Below are 19,859 nucleotides of genomic sequence, written 5' to 3' on the forward strand. Positions count from 1 at the left end.
TGAATTTCTTTCGTTGAAATGTAAGAGTTGGAATATTTCAGCAGTGTTTGGTTGTGGTTTATCTTGTCACAGTTACATTTTCTTGATTTATCAAAGTTCATTTTGAATTTCTTTCGTTGAAATGCATGATTTGGAATATTTCAGTAGTGTTTGGTTGTGGTTTACCTTGTCACAGTTAAATTTTATTGATTTTTCAAAGTTCATTTTGAATTTCTTTTGTTGAAATGCAAGAGTTGGAATATTTCAGTAGAGTTAGGTTGTGGTTTACCTTGTCACAGTTACATTTTCTTGATTTTTTAAAGTTCATTTTAAATTTCATTCGTTGAAATGCAAGATTTGGAATATTTCAGTAGTGTTTTGTTGTGGTTTACCTTGTCAAAGTTAAATTTTCTTGATTTTTCAAAGTTAATTCTTAATTTCTTTCGTTGAAATGCAAGAGTTGGAATATTTCAGTAGTGTTTGCATGTGGTTTACCTTGTCACAGTTAAATTTTCTTGATTTTTCAAAGTTCATTTGAATTTATTTAATTTGAAATGCAAGAGTTGGAATATTTCAGAAGTGTTTGGTTGTGGTTTACCTTGCCACAGTTAAATTTTCTTGATTTTTCAAAGTTCATTTTGAATTTCTTTCGTTGAAATGCAATAGTTGTAATATTTAAGTAGTGTTTGTTCGTGGTTTACCTTGTCACAGTTACATTTTCTTGATTTTTCAAAGTTCATTTTGAATTTCAAAGAGTTTGAATTTCAAGAGTTGGACTATTTCAGTAGTGTTTGGTTGTGGTTTACCTTGTCACAGTTACATTTTCATGATTTTTCAAAGCCCATTTTGAATTTCTTTCGTTGAAATGCAAGAGTTGGACTATTTCAGTAGTGTTTGGTTATGGTTTACCTTGTCACAGTTACATTTTCATGATTTTTCAAAGTTCATTTTGAATTTCTTTCGTTGAAATGCAAGAGTTGGAATATTTCAGTAGTGTTTGGTTGTGGTTTACATTGTCACAGTTACATTTTCTTGATTTTTCAAAGTTCATTTTGAATTTCTTTCGTTGAAATGCAAGAGTTGGACTATTTCAGTGGTGTTTGGTTATGGTTTACCTCATCACAGTTACATTTTCTTGATTTTTCAATGCTCATTTTGAATTTCTTTCGTTTAAAATAAAGAGTTGGAATATTTCAGTAGTGTTTGCTTATGGTTTACCTTGTCACAGTTGCATTTTCTTGATTTTTCAAAGTTCATTTGAATTTATTTCGTTTAAATGCAAGAGTTGGAATATTTCAGTAGTGTTTGGTTATGGTTTAACTTCTCAGAGTTACATTTTCTTGATTTTTCAAAGTTCATTTAGAATTTTTTTCGTTGAAATGCAAGAGTTGGAATATTTCAGTGGTGTTTGGTTATGGTTTACCTTCTCACAGTTACATTTTCTTGATTTTCAAATTCATTTTGAATTTCTTTCGTTGAAATGCAAGAGTTGGAATATTTCAGTAGTGTTTGGTTCTGGTTTACCTTGCCACATTTACACACATGTATACACATATGTACACACACACACACACATACACGCATACACATACAAACCCCCACATAAACACACCCACACACACACACAAATATACACACACAGATACATACACACACACATACACACACACACATACAGACACACACACATAAACACACACACATACACACACACACATACACACACACGGTAGGGTAAGTTAGGTCAGGTCAGCCAATGTACGCTTCACTTAGGTTTGCATAGGTTAGGTGAGAGACAGGCAAAAAGTTAGGTTTATGATTAGGTTAGGTTAGGTTAGATTAAGTTAGGTTAGGTTAAGTTAGGTTAGGATAGGTTAGCCTACGTACGCGCACATATAGGTTAGGTTAGGTTGGATTAAGTTAGGTTAGGTTAAGTTAGGTTAGGTTAGATTAAGTTAGGTTAAGTTAGGATAGGTTAGATTAAGTTAGGTTAGGCTAAGTTAGGTTAGGCTAGGTTAGCCTACGTACGCGCGCGTACGTAGGCTAACCTAGCCTAACCTAACTTAGCCTAACCTAACTTAGGCTAAGTTAGGTTAATAGTGAAATAGTCCAACTCGTTAAATTAAATGTAATAAATAAAAATGAACTTTGAAAAATCAAGAAAATGCAATCGTGACAAGGTAAACCATAACCAAACACAACTGAAATATACCAACTCGTGAATTTCAAAGAATTAAATTCAAAATGAGCATTGGAAAATCTAGCAAATATAAATGTGAAAAGGTAAACCATAAGCAAACACCACTGAAATAGTCCAACTCTTGCATTTCAACGAAAGAAAATCTAAATGAACATTGAAAAATCAAGAAAACGTAACTGTGACAATTTAAACCATAACCAAACACTACTGAAATATTCCAACTCTTGCATTTCAACGAAAGAAATTCAAATTGAACTTTGAAAAATCATGAAAATGTAACTTTGACAAGGTAAACCATAAGCAAACACTACTGAAATATTCCAACTCTTGCTTTTCAACGAAAGAAATTCAAAATGGGCTTTGAAAAATCATGAAAATGTAACTGTGACAAGGTAAACCACAACCAAACACTACTGAAATAGTCCAACTCTTGAAATTCAAACTCTTTGAAATTCAAAATGAACTTTGAAAAATCAAGAAAATGTAACTGTGACAAGGTAAACCACGACCAAACACTACTGAAATATTCCAACTATTGCATTTCAACGAAAGAAATTCAAAATGAACTTTGAAAAATCAAGAAAATCTAACAGTGACACGGAAATATTCCAACTCTTGCATTTCAACGAAAGAAATTCAAAATGAACTTTTAAAAATCAAGAAAATGTATCTTTGACAAGGTAAACCACAACCAAACACTACTGAAATAGTCCAACTCTTGCATTTCAATGAAAGAAATTCAAAATTAACTTTGAAAAATCAAGAAAATTTAACTGTGACAATTTAAACCACAACCGAACGCTACTGAAATATTCCAACTCTTGCATTTCAACAAAAGAAATTCAAAATGAACTTTGAAAAATCAAGAAAATGTAACTGTGACAAGGTAAACCACAACCAAACACTACTGAAATATTCAAACTCTTGCATTTCAACAAAAGAAATTCAAAATGAAATTTTAAAAATCAGTAAAATGTAACTTTTACACTGTAAACTAAAAAAAAACACATAATACATATTAAATCAAGTGAATTTAATATTCATATATAAAAAGTAAAATTTTAAATTACATAACATTTTCAGTTAACCTGACCTAAACACGACCCAAATAAGTTAATAGAACATAACTAGAATATACTCGAATTTCAATCAAGAATGCCAATATTCAAAAAACGAAAATTAGCTAGTGCAACTTTCCAAACCGCAACAAAAAAAGCAAAATATTCCCACTATTTAATTTTCAAAACCGTCCTAAACATAGTCCATTGTAACTTCATTAATATGTAACTGTGACACGGTAATCCACAACCAAAAACTACTGAAATAGTCCAACTCTTGCATTTCAACGAAAGAAATTCACAATGAACTTTGAAACATCAGGAAAATGTAACTGTGACAAGTTAAACCACAACCGAACGCTACTGAAATATTCCAACTCTTTCATTTCAAAGAATGAAATTCAAAATGAACTTTGAATAATCAAGAAAATGTAACTGTGACAAGGTAATCCACAACCAAACACTACTGAAATATTCCAACTCTTGCATTTCAATGAAAGAAATTCAAAATGAACTTTGAAAAATCAAGAAAATGTAACTGTGACAAGGTAAACCACAACCAAACACTACTGAAATATTCCAACTCTTGCATTTCAACGAAAGAAATTCAAAATGAACTTTGAAAAATCAAGAAAATGTAACTGTGACAAGGTAAACCACAACCAAACACTACTGAAATATTCCAACTCTTACACTTCAACGAAAGAAATTCGAAATGAGCTTTGAAAAATCAAGAAAATGTAACTGTGATAAGGTAAACCATAACCAAACACTACTGAAACAGGCCAACTCTTGCAATTCAACGATAGAAATTCAAAATGAACTGTGAAAAATCATGAGAATGTAACTGTGACGTTGTAATCCACGACCATACACTACTGAAATTGTCCAACTCCTGCATTTCAATGAAAGAAATTCAAAATTAACAATTTAAAAAAAGGTAAAAGTACAAGAGAAAAGGAACCCCACAACCAAACACTACTGAAATATTCCAACTCTTGCATTTCAACGAAAGAAATTCAAAATGAACTTTGAAAAATCAAGAAAATGTAACTGTGACAAGGTAAACCATAACCAAACACAACTGAAATATTCCAACTCTTGCATTTCAACGAAAGAAATTCAAAATGAACATTGAAAAATCAAGAAAATGTAACTGTGACAAGTTAAACCAATACAAAAAACTAATTAAATTTACAAACGATTTAATTTAAACTTAATAAATTAAAATGAACTTTGAAAAATCAAGAAAATGTAACTGTGACAAGTTAAACCACAACCAAACACTTCTGAAATATTCCAACTCTTGCATTTCAACAAAAGAAATTCAAATGAACTTTGAAAAATCAAGAAAATGTAACTTTGACAAGGTAAACCACAACCAAACACTACTTAAATGTTCCAACTTGCATTTCAACAAAAGAAATTCAAAATGAACTTTGAAAAATCAAGAAAATGTAACTGTGACAAGGTAAACCACAACCGAACGCTACTGAAATATTCCAACTCATGCATTTCAATGAAAGAAATTCAAAATGAACTTTGAAAAATCAAGAAAATGTAACTGTGACAAGTTAAACCACAACCAAACACTACTGAAATATTCCAACTCTTGCACTTCAACAAAAGAAATTCAAAATGAACTTTGAAAAATCAAGAAAATGTAACTGTGACAAGGTAAACCATAACCGAACGCTACTGAAATATTCCAACTCATGCATTTTAACAAAGGAAATTCAAAATGAACTTTGAAAAATCAAGAAAATGTAACTGTGACAAGGTAAACCACGACCAAACACTACTGAAATATTCCAACTCTTGCATTTCAACGAAAGAAATTCAAAATGAACTTTGAAAAATCAAGAAAATGTAACTGTGACAAGGTAAACAACAACCAAACACTACTGAAATATTCCAACTCTTGCATTTCAACGTTAGAAATTCAAAATGAACTTTGAAAAAATCAAGAAAATGTAAATGTGACAAGTTAAACCACAACCTAACGCTACTGAAATATTCCAACTCTTGCATTTAAACGAATGAAATTCAAAATGAACTTTGAATAATCAAGAAAATGTAACTGTGACAAGGTAATCCACAACCAAACATTACTGAAATATTCCAACTCTTGCATTTCAACGAAAGAAATTCAAAATGAACTTTGAAAAATCATGAAAATCTAACTGTGACAAGGTAAACCAGAACCAAACACTACTGAAATATTCCAACTCTTGTATTTCAACGAAAGAAATTCAAAATGAACTTTGAAAAATCAAGAAAATGTAACTGTGACAAGGTAAACAACAACCAAACACTGCTGAAATATTTCAACTCTTATACTTCAACGAATGAAATTCAAAATGAACTTTGAAAAATCATTAAAATGTAACTTTGAAAAGGTAAACCATAACCAAACACTAATGAAATATTCCAACTCTTGCATTTCAACGAAAGAAATTCGAAATGAACTTTGAAAAATCAAGAAAATGTAACTGTGACAAGGTAAACCATAACCGAACACTACTGAAATATTCCAACTCTTGCATTTCAACGAAAGAAATTCAAAATGAACTTTGAAAAATCAAGAAAATGTAACTGTGACAAGGTAAACCACAACCAAACACTATTGAACTATTCCAACTCTTGCACTTCAACGAAAGAAATTCAAAATTAACTTTTAAAAATCAAGAAAATTGAAATGTGACAAGGTAAACCATAACCAAACACAACTGAAATTGTCCAACTATTGCATTTCAACGAAAGAAATTCAAAATGAACTTTTAAAAATAAATAAAATTTAACTGTGACAAGGTAAACCATAACCAAACACTACTGAAATATTCCAACTATTTCATTTCAACGTAAGAAATTCAAATGAACTTTGAAAAATCAAGAAATTGAACTGTGACAATTTAAACAAAAAGCAAACAATACTGAAATATTACAACTATTGCTTTTCAATTAAAGAAAATCAAATGAACTTTTAAAAATCAATAGAATTTAACTGTGACAATGTAAACCACAACCAAACACTAATGAAATAGTCCAACTCTTGCATTTCAACAAAGGAAATTCAAAATGAACTTTGAAAAATCAAGAAAATGTAACTGTGACAAGTTAAACCACAACCGAACGCTACTGAAATATTCCAACTCATGCATTTCAATAAAAGAAATTCAAAATGAACTTTGAAAAATCAAGAAAATGTAACTGTGACAAGTTAAACCACAACCAAACACTACTGAAATGTTCCAACTCTTACATTTCAACTAAAAAAATTAAAAATGAACTTTTAAAAATCAATAAAATGTAACTGTGACAATGTAAACCATAACCAAACACTACTGAAATATTCCAACTCTTGCATTTCAACGAAAGAAATTCAAAATGAACTTTGAAAAATCATGAAAATGTAACTGTGACAAGGTAAACCGTAAGCAAACACTACTGAAATATTCCAACTCTTGCATTTCAACGAAAGAAATTCAAAATGGGCTTTGACAAATCATGAAAATGTAACTGTGACAAGGTAAACCACAACCAAACACTACTGAAATAGTCCAACTCTTGCAATTCAAACTCTTTGAAATTCAAAATGAACTTTGAAAAATCAAGAAAATGTAACTGTGACAAGATAAACCACGACCAAACACTACTGAAATATTCCAAGTATTGCATTTCAAAGAAAGAAATTCAAAATGAACTTTGAAAAATCAATAAAATTTAACTGTGACATGGTAAACCACAACCAAACACTTCTGAAATATTCCAACTCTTACATTTCAAATTAAATAAATTAAAATGAACTTTGAAAAATCAAGAAAATGTAACTGTGACAAGGTAAACCACATGCAAACACTACTGAAATATTCCAACTCTTGCTTTTCAACTAAAGAAATTCAAAATGAACTTTGAAAAATCAAGAAAATGTAACTTTGACAAGGTAAACCACAACCAAACACTACTAAAATATTCCAACTCATGCATTTCAACGAAAGAAATTCAAAATGAACTTTGAAAAATCAAGAAAATGTAACTGTGACAAGTTAAACCACAACCGAACTCTACTGAAATATTCCAACTCTAGCATTTCAACAAAAGAAATTCAAAATGAACTTTGAAAAATCAAGAAAATGTAACTTTGACAAGGTAAACCACAACCAAACACTACTGAAATATTCCAACTCATGCATTTCAACGAAAGAAATTCAAAATGAACTTGAAAAATCAATAAAATGTAACTTTGAAAATTTAAACCACAACCAAACACTGCTTACATATTCCAACTATTGCATTTCAACTAAAGAAATTAAAATTAACTTTTAAAAATCAAGAAATGTAACTGTGACAAGGTAAACCACACGCAAAAACTACTGAAATATTCTAACTCCTGCATTTAGACGAAATAAATTAAAAAATTAACTTTGAAAAATCTAGAAAATGTAATTGTGACAAGGTAAACCACGACCAAACACTAGTGAAATATTCCAACTCTTGCATTTCAACGAAAGAAATTCAAAATGAACTTTGAAAAATCAAGAAAATGTAACTTTGACAAGGTAAACCACACCCAAACACTACTGAAATATTCCAACTCTGTCATTTCAACGAAAGAAATTCAAAATGAACTTTGAAAAATCAAGAAAATGTAACTGTGACAAGGTAAACCACAATCGAACGCTACTGAAATATTCCAACTCTTGTATTTCAACGAATGAAATTCAAAATGAACTTTGAATAATCAAGAAAATGTAACTGTGACAAGGTAATCCACAACCAAACACTACTGAAATATTCCAACTCTTTCATTTCAACGAAAGAAATTCAAAATGAACTTTGAAAAATCAAGAAAATGTAACTGTGACAAGGTAAACCACAACCAAACACTACTGAAATATTCCAACTCTTGCATTTCAACGAAAGAAATTCAAAATGAACTTTGAAAAATCAAGAAAATGTAACTGTGACAAGGTAAACCACAACCAAACACTACTGAAATATTCCAACTCTTGCACTTCAACGAAAGAAATTCAAAATGAACTTTGAAAAATCAAGAAAATTTAACTGTGATAAGGTAAACCACAAGCAAACACTACTGAAATAGTCCAACTCTTGCTTTTGAACGAAAGAAATTCGAAATGAACTTTGAAAAATCAAGAAAATGTAACTTTGACAATGTAATCCACGAGCAAACACAACTGAAATAGTCCAACTCTTGCATTTCAACGGAAGAAATTCAAAATGAACTTTGAAAAATCAAGAAAATATAACTGTGACAAAGTAAACCAAAACCAAACACTACTGAAATTTTCCAACTCTTGCACTTCAACGAAAGAAATTCAAAATGACCTTTGAAAAATCAGTAAAATGTAACTGTGACAAGGTAATCCATGACCAAACACTGTTGATATATTCCAACTATTGCTTTTCAACGTAAGAAATTCAAAATGAACTTTGAAAAATCAAGAAAATGTAACTATGACAAGGTAAACCACGACCAAACACTACTGAAATATTCCAACTATTGCATTTCAACGAAAGAAATTCAAAATGAACTATGAAAAATCAAGAAAATGTAACTTTGACAATGTAAACCACAACCAAACACTTCTGAAATATTCCAACTCTTGCTTTTCAACGAAAGAAATTCAAAATGAACTTTGAAAAATCAAGAAAATGTAAATGTGACAATTTAAACCACAACCAAACACTACTGAAATATTCCAACTCTTGCATTTCAACAAAAGAAATTAAAAATGAACTTTGAAAAATCAAGAAAATGTAACTCTGACAAGTTAAACCACAACCGAACTCTACTGAAATATTCCAACTCTTGCATTTCAACAAATGAAATTTAAAATGAACTTTGAAAAATCAAGAAAATGTAACTTTGACAAGTTAAACCACAACCAAACACTACTGAAATGTTACAACTCTTGCATTTCAATAAAAGAAATTCAAAATGAACTATGAAAAATCAAGAAAATGTAACTCTGACAAGGTAAACCACAACCGAACGCTACTGAAATATTCCAACTCATGCATTTTAACAAAGGAAATTCAAAATGAACTTTGAAAAATCAAGAAAATGTAACTGTGACAAGGTAAACCACGACCAAACACTACTGAAATATTCCAACTCTTGCATTTCAACGAAAGAAATTCAAAATGAACTTTGAAAAATCAAGAAAATGTAACTGTGACAAGGTAAACCACAACCAAACACTACTGACATATTCCAACTCTTGCATTTCAACGGTAGAAACTCAAAATGAACTTTGAAAAAATCAAGAAAATGTAACTGTGACAAGTTAAACCACAACCGAACGCTACTGAAATATTCCAACTCTTGCATTTCAAAGAATGAAATTCAAAATGAACTTTGAATAATCAAGAAAATGTAACTGTGACAAGGTAATCCACAACCAAACATTACTGAAATATTCCAACTCTTGCATTTCAACGAAAGAAATTCAAAATGAACTTTGAAAAATCAAGAAAATCTAATTGTGACAAGGTAAACCACAACCAAAGACTACTGAAATATTTCAACTCTTGAATTTCAACGAAAGAAATTCAAAATGAACTTAGAAAAATCAAGAATATGTAACTGTGACAAGTTATACAACAACCAAACACTAATGAAATATTCCAGCTCTTGCACTTCAATGAATGAAATTCAAAATGAACTTTGAAAAATCGGTAATATGTAACGGTGAAAATGTAAACCATAACCAAAAACCAATGAATTACTAAAACTCTAGCTTTTCAACGAAAGAAATTATAAATGGACTTTGAAAAATCAAGAGAATGTAACTGTGACAAGGTAAACCACAACCGAACACTACTGAAATATTCCAACTCTTGCATTTCAACGAAAGAAATCCAAAATGAACTTTGAAAAATCAAGAAAATGTAACTGTGACAAGGTAAACCACAACCAAACACTATTGAAATATTCCAACTCTTGCAATTCAACGAAAGAAATTCAAAATGAGCTTTGAAAAATCATGAAAATGTAACTGTGACAAGGTAAACCCTAACCAACCACCACTGAAAGAGTCCAACTCTTGCATTTCAACGAAAGAAATTCAAAATGAACTTTGAAAAATCAAGAAACTGTAACTGTGACAAGGTAAACCACAACCAAACACTACTGAAATATTCCAACTCTTGCATTTCAACGTAATAAATTAAAATGAACTTTGAAAAATCAAGAAATTTAACTGTGACAATGTAAACCACAACCAAACACTTCTGAAATATTCCAACTCTTGCTTTTCAACGAAATAAATTCAAAATGAACTTTGAAAAATCAAGAAAATGTAACTGTGACAAGGTAAACCAAAACCAAACACTACTGAAATATTCCAACTCTTGCATTTCAACGAAGGAAATTAAAAATGAACTTTGAAAAATCAAGAAAATGTAACTGTGACAAGTTAAACCACAACCGACCGCTACTGAAATATTCCAACTCATGCATTTCAATAAAAGAAATTCAAAATGAACTTTGAAAAATCAAGAAAATGTAACTGTGACAAGTTAAACCACAACCAAACACTACTGAAATGTTCCAACTCTTGCATTTCAACGAACGAAATTAAAAAAGAACTTTGAAAAATCAAGAAAATGTAACTGTGACAAGGTAAACCACAACCAAACACTGCTGAAATATTCCAACTCTTGCATTTCAACGAAAGAAATTCAAAATGAACTTTGAAAAATCAAGAAAATGTAACTGTAACAAGGTAAACCATAACCTGTGTGTGTCTCTGTGTGTGTGTCTCTGTGTGTGTGTGTCTCTGTGTATGTGTCTCTGTGTGTGTGTCTCTGTGCGTGTGTCTCTGTGTGTGTGTCTCTGTGTGTGTGTCTCTGTGTGTTTGTCTCTGTTTGTGTCTCTGTGTGTGTGTCTCTGTGTATGTGTCTCTTTGGGTGAAACAGTTTGAGGCATTTTAGGCGATGATTTTAGAAAACAAAAGCAGAACTTTTAACATCACAACAACTGAAGGTCATTAAATATTTCCTTTGGGGGGCCGGGGGAGGGCCTTGGGGGGGGGGGGGGGGCCTTGGGGGGCGCCGGTGATCCTTTGGGAGCTTGGGGGGCAGTTGGGGGCCGGTGGAGGGCCTTTGGGGGCCGGGGGGACTTTTGGGGACCGCTGGAGGGTCTTTGGGACCCCGTTGGTCCTTTGGGAGCTCGATGGGCCGTTGGGGCCCGGTGGAGGGCCTTGGGGACCCCGTTGGTCCTTTGGGAGCTCGATGGGCCTTTGGGGACCGGCGGAGGACCTTTGGGGCACAGGGAGGGCCTTTGGGTGGCAGGGGGACCTTTGGGGACCGGTGGCGGGACTTTGGGACCTCGTTGGTCCTTGGGGAGCGCGATGGGACGTTGGGGTCCAGAGGAGGACCTGGGAGTCCCAGAGAGGGCCTTGGGGGCACAGGGAGTGCCTTGGGTTGCGGGGGGAAAAGTGGTGGACCAGGTGCGGATGTTGGGGAAACCGTTGGTCTTGTGGATGCCCGGGAGAGCGGGGGGGGCCTGGGGTGGGCGTGTGGGGCGCAGGGGGGGCCTTTGGGGGTCCGGGGGACAGTTGGGGGTCTGGGGGACATTTGGGGCCTGGGGATGGCCTTTGGGGTACTGGGGGGGCCTTGGGGGGCGCCGGTGGCCCTTTGGGGAGCTGGGGGGGCTTTGAGGACCAGTGGAGGGCCTTGGAGGCACCGGGAGGGCCCTTGGGGCACAGGGAGGGCCTTTGGCTGCCTGGGGGACATTTGGGGACCGGTAGAGGGCCTTTGGGACCCCATTGGTCCTTTGGGAGCTCGATGGGCCTTTGGGGACCGGAGGAGGACCTTTGGGGCACAGGGAGGGCCTTTGAGGGTCCGGGGGACAGTTGGGGGTCTGGGTGGGCCTTTGGGGGCGCCGGTGTCCCTTTGGGAGCTTGGGGGGGCTTTGAGGACCGGGGCCGTCCTGGGGGGTTGGGGTAGGAGGATCGGAACCCTTTGGGGTTGGGTTAGAGGACCTCACAACACTGTTCAAATGAAGCTTGTGTATTATAACGACCACACTCAAATTCTCTTCTAAAATCTCTTCAAAAATCTTCTTTTAAAAAGTCTCTATCTGTTTCACCGAAATAGTTCCATAACCTGTCTAAAACGGTTTCGCCCAAATTATCCCTAAACGTAAATTCAGCGTGTTCCTTTGTTATTGGCATCTCTGTGCTAACGCATTTCAAATTAATATGAAACCTTCTCGCGCGCTAAAACAATTCATCGCTAAGATGTTTCTTGCCTAATTGTTTCCATGGCCTTTGGTTATTAATATCTTTTGGAGTTCGACCAAAAGAGTTGTTCCCGAGGCAAAGACATTAATGACTTGGATCTATTCCTGGAGCAGTACCTGTCAGACATTACTAAACTTTGCCCGGAAACAATTTGATTAATGACTGACAGCAAAGTGAGAAAAATACTGTTTTTCCATTCCCACTGACAAAAACCATGAAACATAACATTCGCTGAGAGCGTGCACTTACAACAACAAGAACATCGACCTTGGAAATTTAGGTCATTGACCCCATTAACCACGTGTTCTCCCTAATGACTCTATGCCCATATTTGGTGTGGGCGTGGGAGTCTATGCCCTTATTTGGTGTACTGTCAGCATTAAACTAAATTGTAGGTGGCAGCAGGGGTGAGGGATCGGAGTTATAGGGTCATCTCTACTAATACCATATGTTAACATTGGGTAAAGTTCATAACTTTCAGCCCTCCCCCCGGGGACTTCGGGGAAGTAAGTTATCCTAAAATACATAGTTATCATATTTTCGATCATGCTGAACAAAATGTCTATCTCAAAATTTTGATCGGTTGACTTTGGGAAAAAATGAGCGTGGGAGGGGGCCTAGTTGCCATCCATTTATTTTGGTCACTTAAAAAGGGCACTAAAACTTTTAATTTCCGTTCCAATGAGCCCTCCTACGATGTTCTAGGACCACTGGGTCTATACGATCACCCCTGGGAAAAAAAACAAATCAACACATAACTAAACACATAACATAACTTTTAGGGGTCTTTCCCCCTTTTTTCGAAAATAAGCCAAATTTTCTCAGGCGCTTAACTTTTTATGGGTAAGATTAAACTTGATGAAACTTATATATTTGAAATCAGAATTAAAATCTGATTCTTTTGATGTATCTATTGCTATCAAAATTTCGTTTTTTAGAGTTTCGGTTACCATTGAGCTGGGTCGCTCCTTACTTACAGTTCGTTACCACGAACTGTTTGATTATCTTTCAAAACACTTTGACTGAAATTTGTACTGTTTAAAGCGAATGTGAATAGAATCCCATTCTTGAGAGAATATGTAAAAAACACTTATCCCTTTGCTCTTGCGCAAGAGTATTTTTTTGACATATTAGGTAAAAAGGTTATGTTTTAATCTGAAGAGCAACAAAGTAGGGAGAGAAATCTCCCTTTTATCCAGTAAAATCAAAGTTAATTAAATGATTTAAAGGAGTTATTTACTTTCATTGGAAAAAATGACTCATCTATAATTTAATGTTCCTTCTTGATGCCTTCTATTCAGGGTTATCCTGAATATCAGGAAGAAATACTGCCCTTCAACCCTTCAGGATTGACAAACTCTTCAAAAGATAGCCTCATTTACTATTTGGCTATTTCGGAAGTTTTTTTTCAATAATATTTTGGCCCTGGTCTGGCCAAAATTTTGTTTTGCAGGGGTGAAATGGCTTAAATTTGGTCTGACTTTTCTGTTCTTCACATAAAAAGGTCGCTACAACTTGAAATTTCTGTTTAAATGATTTCTTTGAAAGTTTGTGTCTAAAAAAAAACTTTTGAGGCTTCAATTCAGAAATTACTGTTTTATACTAACTAATGACAGATAATGTCAGTTTGTTTTCACAGAATATCTTTTGCTACTGAAAAATAGAACTAAAATTTTCAATTTGTGTTAAAACGACTTCTCTCCCGATAATCAATGACCAAGTGTCTGATATGATGTACACCAACAAAATATATATGCTTTACCATCGTTCTCTTAAAGAATTTGAAGTTTCGTAGCATTGTGGATAAGATTGTCTCTTTATCCACTTCTTCTATCGAATCTTATAATACGCTGATATGGTAAACCCATCTAAATCTCTTTGAATTTGCGGGTCATTTTTTAGTTTTTCCAAAACTTTTCTCAGGCTCATAACTAGTATGAGCAAATTGAAACTTTACGGATTTTACACTTTTCGAATCATTATGTAAAAGCAATCCTTTTTGTGTCTACACTTCCATCAAAATTTTTGTTTTCTGATAGTCTTAAGTTACTATTGGCACAGGTCGCTACTTACTTATTGTTTGTTACTGCGACCTGCTTGAAATTGCAGTTAAGTTCATCAGAAACCGTTGAGATTTAGAACCATTAATAATTTAACAATTTATATCATTGATAAAAACCAAAAATCGTATATGATAGCTAACTGTGATGACTGACGGTATATCAGTCAATAAAATACAGGAATGTGTGCTTCCCTCCCGCAATCTGGGGCTATAATGAAACAAAGGTTAAGATGGCTAGGCCACAATTCACAGACGAAGGATTATAAATTGCCAGAGGTTATGCTTTTTGGCAATACAGGTAGGGCCAAACGTAAATCATATTCCTTCCAAATGGAATTTGAAAAAAGTCATAAGAAAGGAATTGAAGGAAACTGGAACTTCGTGAGAAGGGGTTAGGTGTGGAACTTCGAATATATTTTTCTTTTATTGAACAACAGCATATACCACTGTGCTGAAATCAGGTGGCGCGGGGCTGCAATGAGTTGGAAGTAATAGCATACTAGCAAAAGCCCGTACGTTTTGAGAGCACTCTCTTTGTTTGGGCAAAACTGTATGCAGCTCAGTCCTTCATCTATCGCAAATAGACCACGTCATAAATTGCAAGTGGATTATGGAATGCTGAAGGGAACCTTACGAATTTTTCTTTCTAATTTATTTACAAGAAAAAAAGACCAGCCCTTGTTTATTATGGTATTCAAAACTATATATGGAGAAATATTCACAATATCTCGTATATTCATCTAAAAATGTATGAAACATCCATGCGTATATACACATATACTTGTGTACATATGAGTGTTTTTATTGATGTTAGAAGAACGATCACCATTTATTAGTATCTAGGGTTAATTCAAAGCTGAGATTTCGGAAGTGTAACGCTGGTAGGAAGCTATGACGCTGGTAGACTCCATGATGAAAATTTGAGAGAAGCTTCCAGGAGCAGCTGAATACTAAAGTGGGGAGTTTAAAATTTGACAATGTAGAAGATGGATGGAATTATTTAGAAGAAAATAAATTGGGAAGTTGCAGATATTCTCTTAAGGAAGAAAACTAGGAATGTAGCTATGAATATTAGTGAAAATAATCTATGTTTAATAGTGAGGAGGAGGGGCTTTTTCAAGAATTATCTGAGCGACAAATCCTGTGAAAACAAGAGGAATGTAAAGAAAGCGTAGAAAGCATTAAAAATTGAACTAAGGAGGGTTGAAGTAGAGGCCATGGATACAATTACCCAGGATCTGGAAGATTCAGCTAGACGTTATAATAGTAAAATACTGAACTAGCATAATAATAAATTGAGAAGGAGTAGTCAATCTGGACTTTTCCCAGTTAAAAACAGGAAAGGGGTCCCTAAATAGTGATAAGGCAGAACATTTTGAGAATGGGCTTAACCGGGATAGAGTTACAAAAAAAAAGATATAGAGAAAAATGAAACAGTTTATTCCACCTTGGATGTGAAAGAAGATTTATTTCGCGAGAAAAAATTAGTAGCGCTACTAAAATGATTCGAAAATAATGAGGCCCCAGGTGCTGACAAAGTGGTAAATGATTTTTTTAAATATGGTGGTTTGAGGTTAAAACTAAGCTACTGAAGATGTAATGAATGTGAAGATATATGAATGTAATTATTGAAAAATTCCGGACTCCTTGGATGTGAAGGAAGATTTAATTGTGAGAAATAATTAATAACGGTACTAAAAAGATTAAAAATAATAAGGCCCCAGGAACTGCTAATGTGATAAACGAGTTGCTTAAATATGGTGGTTATGAGGCTAGAAAAAAGTTACTGAAGATTATGAATGTAATTTTTTTTAAAGGAATTTAGCCTAGCAATTTAGAAGATTGCTAATTAAACCCTTTTATAAGAAAGGAGATAAGAGTAAGTGTGATAATTTTAGAGGTCTTAGTCTGTTTCTTTTGGTAGCGAATTACTTAGTATGATGATACTTTTTAGACTTGGAGTTGTAGAAAAAAATTTTAAGACAACAATAGTGCTGTTTTAGGAAGAGTCGAGGATCTGTCGATCAAATTTTTACTCTTAGGCTAATAATTGAGAAGTGCCTGAGTCATCAAACATTTTTATTCCTCAGTTTTACAAGATTATGAGCAAGTGTTTGATTCAGCTGATAGAATAACTTTAATGAAGCGCTTATCCTTGTACGGTATACTGGACAAATACATTAAAGTAAATTAGTACAATGTACGAGAATAACACTGTATAAGGGCAATGAACGAGAATAACACTATATAAGAAAGGCGAAAAGAGTAAGTGTGGCAATTATGGAGGTATTAGCTGTGGCTAAGGTAGGAAATGAGGTTAGTAGTTGGTTTCGTATTAAACTGTTAGAGGCTTTCCGTGTTCAGGATGTTAGAATAGGTCTCAAAATTAAAGTTAAGAAGACTAAGTAGCTTAGGCTAGGAATAAATAAGGAGGAAAAGGGGACGTTGCGTAATAAACAGATATCAATCAAGTAGACAGCTTCACTTACCTTGGTAATATTATTAGTAAAGACGGTGAGTGCAGTGAAGATTTTAAATATAGAACAGCCAAGGCCTAGGATGTTTCTAAACAGTTTTTTGGAAGAATTTGAAGATTAGTCTGCAAACCAAGACTAGAATATTGGAAGCAACAGTGATGACAGTGGTTAAATATGGTTCTGAACCATGGGCGCTCCAAAAAACGGACGAAGATTTCCAGAGTTGGAAGAAAATGTTTTCCAGAGACATTGCCTAATTATTGTTTTGGGTACCCGACTGGCTGACCGTATATCAAACCGTAGACTGTACAAAAAGTGTGGTTCGATCCCGCTATCTTAATTTATAATGAGAGAAAGGTTGAGATGGCTTGGACACGTTCTCCGGATGAAGGATGGCAGATTGCCAAAGAGTTTTGTTTTTGGCCAACTGTCTAGGGCTAAATAAAAAGCAGGTCGTCTTTGGCTGGGGTAGGTGGATGTCGTAGGGAAAGATTTAAGGGAAATTGGAACTTCCTGGAAAGTGTGAAGATGTCGTAGGGAAAGATTTAAGGGAAATTGGAACTTCATGGGAAGTGTGAAGAGGGAGGCTTGAATAGATTGGGATGAAATAGGAGGTTGCATAGCTGTGTTGACCTCAGGCGGCTTGGTTCTGCGGTGGGTTGTTACTAGTAGTAGTAGTATATTGGGAAATCGTCTGAATGTAAAGCGTACATAAAAATCTTATTGTAAGTTCGAAAAGAAGGCAAAAAATTTAGCAAAAACTAAAAATAATATATTGCTACCCCATATTTACAACTTAAAAAACTCTTATATAGTTTCAATATGGTGGTTTCGGATCCGAGCGAATTGCCTGCCACTAAAAAATAGAAAAAGAGTATTTGAAAGAAATAGGGTGGCCCCAGATGCAAATGCGGATTACTCTTGCCCCAGATGTAACCTAGGTATTGAGGATGTCGCCCATATTCTCACCGAGTGCCAGCAACTTTCTCTATTAAGGGAAAAGTATTTTGTGGGTGGTAACTTGGTGTTCCCGGGGATCCTGAAAACGACTGTAAAAAGGTCAATCAGGCAGTTATGTAAATATGTAAATGAAGCGTTGACATCAATGAGTGAAACTTGATATTTATGTTATTTTTCTTGTGGAGTGTGATTAAGAATACTGTTCTGTATGGCCTGTTTTTTGGCTTATAATAAATTATTATTATTATTATTATAGTTTCAATATGTTTTAAATATAGGACACATTGCATAAAATGTACTTAATCATCACTTTTAGACTGTGATTATGAACAGCTTGCCCAAGAATATATGGCTGGAACATACGAAAGCGGAATGAATGACAAATGCAGCAGTGCAGGAAAGGCAGATTGGAATTATAATACGGACATCAATAGTGACAATGAGCAGTTATCCGTAAGTGGACTTGCCACTCATCCCTTACGTTATTAAATAAAAAAACAAGTTTTTTAAAACTGAAAGTAAGGAGCGACATTAAAACTTAAAACGAACAGAAATTATTCCGTATATGAAAAGGGCTGTCCCCTCCTCAACGCCTCACTCTTTACGCTAAAGTTTTTTATTGTTTTAAAAAATAAAGTTGTGAGACAGAGTCAAACTTTAGCGTAATGAGCGAGGCGTTGAGGAGGGGACAGCCCCTTTCATATACGGAATAATATCTGTTCGTTTTAAGTTTTAATGTCGCACCTTACTTTCAGTTTAAAAAACTTGTTTTTTTATTTAATTTCTGATCGTTTTTTACTTAATGCAGCTTTTATTTTGGCTCACTGTCATTGAATAAGTAAACAAAATCTGCATAAAAATTTTAATTTTCTTTTGCTAAATGGCTGTCTCTAAATTTGGTTCTAACGTAATTTACAAATTAACTTACGTAACGAACTTCTATATTCGTATATTTTTCTTCTTGCAAAAAATACAAAGTTGCAGATTTTTGCAGATATGAGCTTGAAACCTATGTAATAGGGTTTTCTGATACACTGAATCTGACGGTGTGATTTTCGTTAAAATTCTTTCACTTGTAGGGGATGCTTCCCCCCTCTTTGAAAAATAAGGTAAATTTTCTCAGGCTCGTAGCCTTTGATGAGTAATACTAAACTTAATAAAATTTATATATTTAGAATCGGCATTATAAGCCAATTGTTTTGATACACTCATTGACATCAAAATTCCATTTTGAAAAGTTTCGATTATTATAGAGCAGTATCGATTGTTTTTTTTATTGTTTTTTTTTATTATTTAGATTTTTAAAAGTTTATAATCGTGTTCTTCATTTATTAACTTAAACTTTCTTAGTCCCCAAAGTTAAAAAAAATATTAATCCAAAAGAACCAGACCCACACAGGCTGGTTAATTATAGCATATAGATCTTTTGAAATCCCAAAGAAAAATGAGGCGTAAAGAGCGAGGTATTGACTTGGGGGAGAATCCCCTCATATACGTAATAATTTCTGTTCGTTTTAAGTTTTAATATTGCTTCTTACTTTCAGTTGAAAAAACTTGTTTTTTTTTATTTAATTTCTGATCGTTTTTTAAATAATGCTTGGAAATCCGGCGCCCCCTTCATCGAAATGTCCCTTACCCCAAAGAAACATCCACCACGGAAAGATCCTCCATAGTAACCTCCTCCTACAGCCCTCCCCACCAGAAAAAAATCCTTCCTGAAAATGGATGTATACTTCCCAATAACCAATACAATATGTAGGCAATGGGCATAACTTGCAGCCCTTCCCCTGGGAACTGTGGGGGATTACGTCATCCTAAGACTTATTTATTTGATTTTCGACTATTCTGAAC

At 34.2% G+C, this 19,859-nt stretch overlaps 1 protein-coding gene across 1 annotated transcript in view; it reads left to right on the forward strand.

Annotated features, from left to right (window-relative positions):
• The window catches only part of LOC148939355 (angiotensin-converting enzyme-like), a 402,696-nt gene that overhangs the window by 164,477 nt on the left and 218,360 nt on the right, over positions 1-19,859 (forward strand). The window contains exon 14 of the mRNA XM_089107028.1: positions 18,325-18,461. Coding sequence (XP_088963154.1) covers positions 18,325-18,461 — 137 coding nt within the window. The remainder of the gene's footprint in view (positions 1-18,324; positions 18,462-19,859) is intronic.

The sequence above is a fragment of the Artemia sp. Qi Xiang Cuo genome, chromosome 21, assembly GCF_049724085.1.
Source record: "Artemia sp. Qi Xiang Cuo chromosome 21, ASM4972408v1, whole genome shotgun sequence".
Taxonomy (NCBI): Eukaryota; Metazoa; Arthropoda; class Branchiopoda; order Anostraca; family Artemiidae; genus Artemia; species Artemia sp. Qi Xiang Cuo.